Raw genomic sequence first — 11988 nt, 5'->3', positions numbered from 1 at the left:
ATCAAATTGAGAAACCAAATGTAGGTGATCTGGACAACAAATGAATCTCCATATTGTGAGTGTAAATCCTTTGTGACATCACTGTGTACACTTGTTGTGTCTAATGTCATCACAGTGATAAGAATGGTGGTCAAATAGATGAAATGAGGCCTCTGTTATAAAAAGAGATGAAACTGTCATCTCCATGTGTGAGAGAGAGAGTGGAAACGAGAAAAGGAGGGAGAGGTCAAAGCAGCCTGAAGGCCATTGTAAATTCCTCGCTAGCTCAACCAAAGACATTCTTCTCCGCTGTTTTTCTTTCTAATCTCAATGCTCAGATTACCAGCTAGAGGGCCTGGCCAGATGAGAAGAGGAGAGTGGCATGCATGCACGCATATATGCCCAAACATTGTACGTGAACACACACACACACACACACACACACACACACACACACACACACACACACACACACACACACACACACACACAGTCGTTCCCTAAATGCATTTATTGTTTTTAAAACCCTAGGAAAGCAACCCCCAATGGAGAATGCTGAGATGATTCCCACATGTCAGCACCCATGCAGTGCCACACAAACACACACGCACACAATTGATACTTGTTGGAAGCCACCAGATGGGCATACATTACTTTCACTGACATGTCTGACAAAAACCAACAAAAAGAAAAAACTATGCTGGTACCATTTAAAACCAAAACGAGGTACTTCCATACCAATAATAGGGCCTCTTTCTGAGTGAAGTCAGCCAAGGCCAGAATATCCTGATTTATTTAACCAGGTAAGTTAATTGAGAAACAATTCCTTGTATCGTACACGGCTCTGTCTGACAAATGGAAGCATCCATCCCATCCATTTTCTGAACCACTTTGTCCCTACGGGGGTCGCGGGCATGCTGGAGCCTATCCCAGCCGTCAAATTGAAGCAATTGCCAATTAATAGGGGGATAGACCATAGATCACAGATGTGGGCATTGAAAGGGCAACATCCAGTTGGAGATGATATTTGTTGAAAACCTCTCCATAAACCATCATAGGATGTATTGCAATTTTTAAGAGGGTGTGTTTTTCAGAGTAGGTGAACTACAATTAACTGGTTACCGGTTACAGTATAGATCACATGTGTAGTCAAATAATACAGAAAGTGAACTAGTGGGGAAGTCAGAGAAGAGTTGTGAGGGTCTATGTAAACTGCCAAGAGTAAAGGTGATGCCGTTTTAGATTTTCAATAGAAATGGGCCTAAAGTTGACCCTTGAGGAACACCAGTTGTCAAGGCAAAAACAAACTCTTTGAACCCGTGGACTGTGAATGACCAAAACCATATATTAAAAGAAGACGGGCACCTCTCTGATAGATTTGAATCTTCTGAGGGGGATGCTTGTGACAAATGTTTTTTGTCAAACGAGGCAACCTAAAAAAGTCGTTCTGGGGATTTAAGATACAGCAGGTCTCCATTTCCAGTCATGGATGCAAAATTTTGAGCCAAACATCTGTGTATTGTCATTGCCATCACAGTTTTCTTTACACTGAGAAACGATGTATTTGCTGATCCTTCCAAAATATTCATTTTAAAAGAAGGAAAAAAAACAACAACATATTAATGATGAAACCTGCTCCCCAAAAAGTCAATAGGTACTTAAAAAAGACGTATCTCACCCAGATCCCAAACAGCTGCATGATCCCAGCAGGGTTGATCCCTGCCGTGACAGGGCACACACAGTAAGGTGCTGCAACAGCTGTCGCCCCGCAAACGGTCACACCCCATCAGTGTCTCCGTCACCACTTTCCATCATTTCCTCCTTCAAAAGTTTGCTAGCTTAATGTTAACAAACAAACAAACAACCAGCGCATCCCACACTCTTTCTTCATTCTTCACTTTATTCAAAGCTGATGTGCTCAGCCGGCATGACTCCAGACGCTCCAACAGGTGTCTAAAGAATAGAGGGGGAAATGATGTGAATGTTGATGAGAAGAAGAAAAAGGAAAGAAAGAAAGTAGGACACCTGTTTTTTTTTCTTTTTTTTTTGCTCCTGCGAGCTGAGGCTTGCTTGCACTGCCTCGCCCGGATCAACACGTCTCACACCACCCGCTCAGCAATGCACGAGAGTGCGAAGGTCAATTTTCAGGCCACAGAGACAAATACACACCAGGATCAGTCAAGGGAGGCTAGTAATTAGACTGGCTAATTACAGATAGCAACAGAACGCTGTGGGCCCCTTAGATTTAATGTTTTTCCTCTTCAGGTTGATTCATAGGGATGGATGCTTACATTAAAGTGAGCTGCCAGACTGATGTGGTATAGAATGAAGTTAGTATTTGAACATAAACTGGAGGTGTCATTTGAAGTATTCCGGTGTTGTTTTCTTGAAATATCCTTCCCATCCCCACACCCAAATATACACAACCAATGCGGTCATCCGATCCCAGCGGAGTGAGGGACCACCTCAAACATTTCTGCGGTCCTTGTTGCAAAGTTCCCTGCACCTCCAATCTTACAACCACAGCAGGCAGGCCTTCGGAGCGCTCTGTGGCTCATTAACCTCCCACTGGAGAGACTTGGGGGTCAGGGGCATCAAAGTGGCAGGATCATTCCAAACTCACCCAGCAATCCTACCATGGGGGTCTGGAGCCACAGCGTCTCACCCCCTAATGAGAGGCCGTGACACACAAGCACACATCCACATGCAGGTTAACCCTTCAGACCAGCTGGAAAAGAGAGTCTCACTTGAAGGTTCCTATGCCCCACCCCCACCATCACCACCTACATACACTTCTGTCAAAATTTCACACATTCCAACCGCCTGGTGCACCTCACACTGTCACCACTAGCCCGGATGGTGGATTATCTTAGTGTTTCCTGATCATTATTAACCAAAGAATTATGAACATTTTCCTACTGTGGGTTGGTTTTAATGTTGCAATTCACAATCCTTTAAACCCCTCACAGTCTGTGAAGTGTGTTGGCAAACATGCAGTTTTTACCATTAAGGTTCCTGGTACCTTTTTGCCACGGGAGTTGGATTTAAATATTTTAGTATGTGCTACCAGACACCTATAGAAAAATATTTCAAAAGAAATGATTGATCATTTTCTTGTTCTTCCTAGATTCGCTGACTACATTTGCTGATTTAATTTGGGAGTGGCAATAAACAGCTTCCCCGGTCAACAAAAACACAGCCATCAGTGCAAATGAAGGGAAGTGGCAAACACAACGAAAGGCATGAGGGAGGTGTGTGGGAGTAGGCAGAGAGAAAGGGAGGACAGACATGTTTTCGGGAAGGCAAGTGCAGCAATGGGAGGGCTGGGAGGGGGTGCAGAAGCACCTTGCAGCAGCTGGTCTCAATTTCCGTCTGTGTGTGTGCGCAAGGTTGAGGCATCACAGAGGGAGGGCTGAGACCACTGGCGCCAGGAGGGGAGTAACAGGTCAGAGAGGATGAAGATTATAAAAAATACGAGCAGGCGGATGGCCTTGGTCCTGCTTGCACATTTTGTGTGCATGTGTCTGTGTTGGTATTCCTCTACATACCAATCCACAGTGCCACAGGATGAGGAAGAGTGTGTGTGTGTGTGTGTGTGTGTGTGTGTGTGTGTGTGTGTGTGTGTGTGTGTCCCTGCTAACATCCTATACAACCATATGTAATAACATTAACCAGTGGTGGGAAATACCCATCCATCCATTATCCAGTTTATTCTCAGGACGGTCACAAATTGTGGCAAGTAAATTACTAACCAGAATTATTTCTGCTATTGTATTGAAGTAGATTTTTTTCATACATTCATATGGTTCATGTTTTCCTTTTTTTACTTTTAGTCCCAATGTGTAAAAATATTTCTATTCCTGCCTTTGTTTGCATTTGAAGACAAACGAGTTACTTTTTTCCCTTTTCGATACAAGCACTATGAAAATTATTAAACATGTTATGTAATTGATAGCAAAGACTCATATTATTTTATAATTGACAGTAAGCATCCAGTTTTACTTTTGCATTGAAGTCCCAATCACTGATGGTAGAGTGAAACTACATGAACATTTGACTACAAGTTCCACTCCTAGTTAAATTAAAGGGTGTCATCTCATATTATTGTTTATAACTGGCAATGCTACATGTCAGGTGTTATTGAAATAATTAATTCCATTTTCCCACTAGCTCCAATTAAGTTGAATGTATAAACATCACAATTTTGGGATCGTCGCTGTGTCTAAGGCGCCCCCTGGCGTTCAATGCTTTTTATTACAAGAACGCCAGTGTCAATGAGGGAGGAAAAGACCAGTGCAGAGCTGAGAAAGAGGATGGGAGTGGAGGCCATAGTGGATGTGGTGAGGAGAGGCAGACTGCGATGGTACGGACATGTAGTGAGGAAGAATGAGAATCACTGGGTGAAGAAAATCATGTCGTATAACGTAGAGGGAACGAGACCCAGTGATCGGCCTAAAAAAGACTTGGCAGACGACCGCGACAGCCGACATAAAGGCACTCGGCATCAACCGCGAGATGGCCATGGACCGTTCCCGGTGGAAGAAAGCCATCTCGAGAATCCAGTCCAACAAGAGGACTTTAAACCGATGATGATGATGATGATGTACGCCATTTCGCTGTAGATAAGCGTCGCCGTTGTGATTACAAGGATAAGATTAAAGAGAAACAAATAACAGTTCATATAATGTGCACTTAAGAACAACATCAACCCCGCATTAACACAACTGACTAGCAAAATAAATGTGAAGATCAATGCCAAAAGTAAATACTTCACACTTTTTCTTTGTGTGGTTAATAAATAAATGACAGGTTTCAAAGCTTACAATGATCATACACCCTCCACTGTTTTATAAACCAGATTTAAAAACAAAGAGTCAAGAAAAGATGACAGACCCACCCACACAAGGCAATTATGTCCAAGGCATGCTTGAATGGAAAAGTTTTATTTCCAAACTGTTTACACCTGCAATCACTATTCACACTGATCTTTTTTTAAACCCGGGACTACGAGAGAATATTTAGGGGGTACATCAATATGTTAAATTCACATGCACAGATAAATAAGAACTCTTATTGCTGAATGGAAAAAAAAAAAAAAACCTTTCCCCAAACATTTCCCAAAAAACAATTGCACTCAAACTTTCAAATAAAAAGGTAGATGCACGGAAAACACACAAACAGCAACTGGCTAATATTGGGAGACCTCTAACAATCACGATTGTATTTGTACTCTGCAATGAATGGAACATTTAATTTCCTATTTTTGGTTTCTTGAAACGTCTTGTGGTTATTTTTTATGCCACAAATAAAAAATAAAACATAATAAAACCCTTGTTAAAAGAACCCAAATAAAATAAAGCTGTAATCAAAGGTTCCAATTTGAGTAAAACCCGGCGTAAAAATATTTTTGCTGTGACAACCTAATTGTTTTATTCTGACTTAGCTTCATCCCATTAAACTGACCATAACCTCAAAGTTACAGTACTAGACCTTATCCTTAAAAAGAGACCTGACTCCTTTTTGGTTTGAACGTCTACAGTCCAAATCATCATCACCTCCGTCATCTTCTTTTCTGTCCGACCAACTTTTTTTCAAGGGAGTCAGTTCGGGTGCAATTTCATCCGCATCCTGCGAGTTAGAGAAACGAGTCATGATGTATGGAAAGCAATATTATCAGTTTCCCCGAGGTAGTCAGACATAGACGTCACCTGAGGCTTTATGAAGTCCTTGTTAATGCACCACTGAATAAAGTGCTTTTGTGCTGCCCCCAGGCGCTCGCCATCCGTCTTCTTGTAGTAAACTCTGATCAGTTGCTCTGCAAAATATTCGGGCAGAAGTTTGGACACCTGATGAGAGAAAGAGAGCCAATAAAGTTCTTCTGCGCTTGAGCAGCTCAAGTAAATGGTCAATAAAATCTTTGGCCACATTCTGACCTGATGCTTGTGTATGGAAATGGCTTTGGTGGGGTTAGTCTTGCGATAAAAATGCACACTGTCAATGGGGTTCTTCTGCTTCATCCCATAGTCCATTTCGATGACCTAAAACGAAAGGTGACGTCAAAAGAAGCGCAACAAAATGAGCTAAAGAAAAAAGTAAAGTAGGTGAGAAACTCACGCTCACGACAAAGTCTTCAGGCTGCAGAGTGACACTTGGCTTGCCCACCTGAGGGATTGACTCAGCCAACTCTGCCTCCCATTTATCAATGGTATCCTTTGCAAGGAGAGAAATGGAACACACACACACACACACACACACACACACACACACACACACACACACACACACACACACACACACACAGAAAAGACAATTCACATTTTTTTTGTTGGCCCCCAGCTGTACTGTACATCCACTTGGTACAGCTGCGCAATGTGAGGAGAGTCGTATTTTGCATTGTCTGTGTTCGAAGTGTTGTAAACCAACAAAGACCTGAGTGACTTCCAGGGTGTTCTCAGCTTGGGTTTGACCCAAATACTTGTAGAGACGCCGTTGAAGAATGTTCTGTAGAATTTGCCGTGCCTCAGCCAGCTTCGAGTTTGATGAGTGGAGAATTTGTTCAAACACACTATCTACAAGACAGACGGACGGACAGACCCAAGACACACTTAGGAGCACTCCGTCATTTGAATGACATATCCTACAGGATGAAAATTGACCAAATCCAAAATAAACGATAATAGCAAAAATATAAATCAATAGAAAAAAATTTAAATAAATATGGGAATAAAAAATAAAATATATGAGAAAATAAAAGTAAAAAAAATACAAATACGTAGTTTAAAATTAAGTAACAAAATAATTGCAGAAATAAATACATAAATACTATTTTTTGTTTTAGTTTGATCAATGTAATCAATTGGTTTTGTATTTGTTTTTATTTTCACTTTTATTTATTTTTGGTGATGGCAGTTTTGGCCCTCCATACACTTCACCTTGTGTTTATGAATGTGCACAGAGGTGCTGGAACTAAACAAGACATTGTTTTTGGGACAAACCTGTCAGCTTGGTGTAGGCCTCCATATCATCTATGGCTGTGGAGAGCGTGAACATCCTGCCTTCCGAGCCTTGGAACTCCAAGTGTTCATCGGCCTTCAAAAAGGCCTCGTTGATCCTGTATGGATACCATTTGAAGTTTCATTTACCAATAATTGGTATCAAAACAACAACAAAAAACGTTGCAGAAATCAAGTACTCACATGATTTCTATAACGTTGCACACCCTGTGTTGGTAAGCTCTCTTGTGGAGACAGTTACGCGTATAGAACAGATCATACAGATTGTCTACCTCCTGTGAGGGGGGGGGGAAAAAAAAAAAAAAACACCTCTCGTTGAAAAATCATTTCTCATCAAAATGCAAATAAAGTCCTTCTGTCAGTTTACTGTACTGCTTATGTTGCTGTCCACTAATAGTATTTTCGGCAACTCGGTCCAAACGCAACCGAACTTGAACCAATGCCAAAAAAATTACAGTCTGCAAATATAATTTAGATTTAAACTAACATTTAAACGTTTTTATTCCAGTGGCGTACTTTAGGAGTTGCATTTTACTGTGTGAAAAGCGCTTTCAGGAGTTTGACTGATGAATCGATTGACAGAGGAAAAAAAAAAAGTAAGAAAAGCAGATTGCCCCCACCTTATCTCGAGTGCAAATGAGCTTCTCCTCACCCACTTGCAACACTCTGGCAAATTTGAGGTAGCGACGATAATCCGAGTTGTTCTGCATGCCCAGGTAATGGCAATCCCTGTCAAAATAAGAAAAGTTGAACTGAGGGGCAGTATGTGACAAGGGTATTTAGCGCCCAACCACAAATGTCACACCTGGCAAAGTAGTCCCATTTGTCCATGTCAATACCGTTTCTCTTGTTGGCCACAATTTCATAGAGAAAAGACTTGTCCTTGGAACGGCCTTGATAGGGCCACTGAGAAGATTGACAGCACAACATTAGCATCAAGCCTTGATCTCCCGTGACGATACTGACAGTGTGTACTACCTGGAGGTCTACATTTGTGTCCAGAGGTCCTGCAATCAGCTCCTTGATGAAGTCCAGGTCCTTAGGCAGGACCAGGCCATGTTGTTCCATCTGTGGCTTCAGGTCATTTTTCTCCAGCAGGTGATCAAACATGTTAACTGATGCCTTCTCGTGCTGGAATTTGATTGTCAGATAAACAGTACATACTTTTTTTTTTCCTTCATGAATGTGGGTAATGTCCTCAAATAATAATAGAGGTGTCTAGTTGGGTCATACTCACTGAGATGTATTAATTTAATTGCTCTTGATATACTTTATATATCGTTATATGGGTCTGTGGAATAATTAGAAATGCAACTTACAACGAGTCCAACGTCAGCGGCGTGGCGCATATGCGGCGCATACATGGCATTGTTTACATAAAGGATCGATCGATGGTTTTAATGGAGTGACACAGATGGTTTGATAAACGTTATTTATGTAATACTTATTAGAATAACTGAATGCTTTGTCAGGCCCGTTCTCAGCTCCTTGTTTGTGTATATGTCACGTTAGCATACCGTATCGTTTAGCCTGTTGTTGCTGATTCATTTCTGTTCTTGGTGTTGAATTTGCCCCAAAAGTGCAACTTATACTCTGGTGCGACTTGTGTTTTTTTTCACTTTATTGTGCATTTTATGGCTGGTGCGACTTATATTCCGGAGCGACTTATCGTCTGAAAATTACGGTATTTGGTATGAGAAATGTGCTTACGTAAATAGATTTGACTTCCTCATACACGGTTCCCAAAAAGATATTATGAAATTCCAGAAGTGACACCATCAGCATTTGGAATCTTGGGCTTTACAGATTTTATTATGGTATTTCCCCATTTGCCAAAGACAATCTGACACTGGAGAAATGTTCAGTCCCGCGTAGCCCTCCATATAGACTTTCCCTAATTTTGCGTAAATGCCTATTGAACAGGTACAACAGTGTAGGTGTTGTGTTACCTTCCAGGAAATATCTGGGCGTGCTTTGGGGATGAATTTGGCATCAAACATGTGCGAAAATGGACCATGCCCTGAGAGGCAAAATGCACGAGTCATTTACTTAGTTACTTTGACTTTTACATGGAAACAGAAGGCATTCGATGCGTGGGCCGAAACCTACCCAGATCGTGACAGAGCCCAGCAATCTGCACACAAAGGATGTCTCGCGGAGAAATGAGAAGTTCTGGCTGCTTCTCATCTAGTGCTTTCACAAGTTGCCCTGCTAAGAAACCCACTCTGAAACATTCAAAACAAACCGCATTGTGCTTGTTATTTGGCAGAAACATACAGTAGGGCTTGGTGACAGATGGAATAAATTGACGACGTTGACACGTACCCAATGGAGTGCTCAAAGCGGTTGTGGGACGCTCCGGGGAAAACAAAGTACGTCCCTCCCAACTGTTTGATATTTCGGAGTCTTTGGAACTGAGGCGTGTCGATGATCTTGACGAGAAGAGGATGTAGCTCCACGTGTCCGTGAATGGGATCGTTAAACACCTGACAGAAGGCAGGACAGCAAACGCACAAGTGGAAAGTTACACAAGAGGTAGACGTGTGCTGCAGTCCATCTCTCTGAAAGATAAAAAACTTAATGGGTTGTTAAAGAGATTTTAATCATTCACTAAGGAATCATTCAAATAAATGTGTGTCCATTAAACTGATGAGTCACCTTTGGCAAGAAAGATAAGTGATAGGGTTGACAACTTATTTTGATCTTATGATTATTTTGAAGTGTTGACTTGCTGTACACTTCTGTTGTGCTCCACCCGGAGTTTAAACATCTGCTAGCTGACCATTGTGAAGATAAAGAGATAAGACCACCTCTGCAACTTATTGGAACAAGCTTTCACAAAATAAAGACATGTTCTGCACACCCCATCTTCCTTGTTGAGAATAAATACAACTGCTGCAAGAGTTCAGAGTTTCTTTCAAGCACTTTTGTGTTGCACAAAATTTATGCTGGCGCTCCCCGCTTGCAAATGTAAAATGGGTAAGCCGGCTCTTGTGTGGTTCTTGCATCATTTCAATTTTCTAGAACTACTCATAACCCACCTTTTTATCCATAGTTTCTTAACTACTCCTTACACTCCCTTGCAATTTATTCCGAAAAATCCAACTTGTTTGTATGGTTGTTTTTTTTCTTATACAACAATTGAAAGTGAAGTGTGTGAGAAAATACCTTATTTGTTTGAGGACCCTCTTCTATGTGCCCTAGCTTGCTCAGACTGTGTAGAATCCGAAGTTGATCACCAACAGGCCTTGACAAAAAAAAAGTCATGCTTACCAGCACATTGAAAGAAAAGTTGCATGGGGTACACCACATATAATTTACAGCTGTCATCCTACGATACTACGTAGCGCGAGCGGTCCAAGTACACGTATATTGGGCTCAATTTTTTTTTTTTCTGTCTCATGTTGAGACTGATGAATGAGGGAGAACAGGACATACTGATAAGTGGAAAGAACGGCTTGCCCTTTCTGTCTATTTCAAGAAGTGTTTCCCAGCCTTTTCTCATCCAACGCACACCTTTTCTCTGGGAAGAAAATTTTAGAGGTACACCACCAACAAAAATCTTGTTTCATCATGTTTTATATTAAAATGTGTTATAATATTGAGAGGCCATTGAGATCCGTAAATGGGGCCCGATTACATGCTACATGCTCTCTACCACCATTTGACATCTAGCAGCATTTTGGAGAGGTGAACGACAACAGAGGGCGTGACTCATCTGTCAAATCTGACAGGCGAGTCACGCCTTCATTTATCCATCCATCTGATAATGACGTGTATGTCAGGTAATGCAACCTAAAATACCTTGTTTGTAATAAAAGAACCCAAAAAGTGATTGACAAGTGAAACAAAATGAACTTAGTACAACTATGACGAAAAATTCTGCTATCGAACTACATAGCGGGGTTTCCGTCAGTCGCCAAACGCACCATAGTCATCACTCGATCACACACAATTGATCTACACAAACAGAAGCTGAAAATGTGTCGATGCAGCACAATCAGATGGCCACAAAGGGAAATGTCAAGATTCTCTGATTGTCCACACACGATCAGTAAGTGGCTGAGCAGCCCTTGCGCTAACTGACCAGTGGTCCGTATTTATTATTGGACAATTATTCCCACCGAACAGCGCAGCAGAACAACTCTGACCGCACACCGAGTGTGAAGCGGCACAGTGGTTAAAAAAACAACAACACTGAGTTCAAGACTTACTTTATGCCCATCTTCTCCAGATCATCCTTCTTGAGATAGCGCAGCACGGTACCAGTGATTTTGTGATCTGATGACAACAACAACAAAAAAGTGACTTTGTTGTTGCCACTGACCAGCAAGTGTTGTGAGCTACGGAAAAGCAAGTTGCAGACGCAAAATTGAATGATGACACTAACCTGTAAATGCACTTTCATGCTCTCCAAGACCTTCTTCTCGAAGGTAGTGGCACGTTTCTTCTATTCCCCATTGGGAAACGTCCGAGTTTAGCGTCCGATACACTGACGCTGTCTTACCCGGCGTTTGGAAACTATCTCCGGGGCTCGCTGTCTCTAAACCTCGTTTGCGGCTCGCCATTATGAGAAATGAACCCACTACAAGACATGAAGCACAATAAAATGATCTGTCAAACAGAAAGGTGGGGCCAATCAACGTAAACTGTGGGTGTCACACTTGGCAAGAACAAAGTCGCTGCTTTGAATAACTCAAAAAAACCGGGCAGCGGGCACAAAAAAAAGGAAACTCCGGGGTTTCCGCTATTGTTCTCGAGGTGTCAAATACGAATTAATCATAAAGTAGTTGTTATCCGGTTACAGTTTTCAAAATAAAACACATTGCCCTGGACCGCACCCGTGTTTTAAGTAAAACACTATGTTGTAGCTTTGCAGTTAAACATTTTGATTGATAAAAGTGTTTATGATGCAACCTCAAGTTTCACATGAGTTACAGGTGAGGTTGTATTTGATAAATCAGGGAAAATTTTATTTGCATTTATTTTATATACC

General features: G+C 41.6%; 1 protein-coding gene across 3 annotated transcripts; it reads right to left on the bottom strand.

The window, feature by feature from the left end:
* Positions 1-4824: 4824 nt before the first annotated feature.
* Positions 4825-11738, bottom strand: samhd1a (SAM domain and HD domain 1a). Of its 3 annotated transcripts, XM_085926812.1 has the most exons (16): positions 11383-11738; positions 11207-11273; positions 10161-10239; positions 9318-9478; positions 9102-9217; positions 8942-9012; positions 7971-8123; positions 7798-7898; positions 7613-7721; positions 7176-7267; positions 6975-7090; positions 6409-6548; positions 6094-6189; positions 5913-6017; positions 5688-5825; positions 4834-5607 (listed from the first exon to the last, which is right to left on the bottom strand). In XM_085926812.1, exons 1-16 carry the CDS (start codon positions 11558-11560, stop codon positions 5464-5466), a joined length of 1866 nt encoding a protein of 621 aa, XP_085782938.1. In that variant the 5' UTR covers positions 11561-11738; the 3' UTR covers positions 4834-5463. The 3 variants fall into 3 exon arrangements, 2 of the variants coding, with proteins under 2 accessions (XP_085782930.1, XP_085782938.1); XM_085926804.1 differs by having other exon boundaries at positions 4825-5607; positions 7798-8123; XR_015067793.1 differs by having other exon boundaries at positions 5569-5607; positions 5688-5794; positions 7798-8123.
* Between the last annotated feature and the right edge of the window lie 250 nt (positions 11739-11988).

The sequence above is a fragment of the Syngnathus leptorhynchus genome, chromosome 1 (genome assembly GCF_054491065.1).
Source record: "Syngnathus leptorhynchus isolate UIUO chromosome 1, UIUO_Slep, whole genome shotgun sequence".
NCBI classification, from domain to species: domain Eukaryota; kingdom Metazoa; phylum Chordata; class Actinopteri; order Syngnathiformes; family Syngnathidae; genus Syngnathus; species Syngnathus leptorhynchus.
Note: the sequence above shows the minus strand (reverse complement) of the source record. Positions and strands in the feature narration are given on the sequence as shown.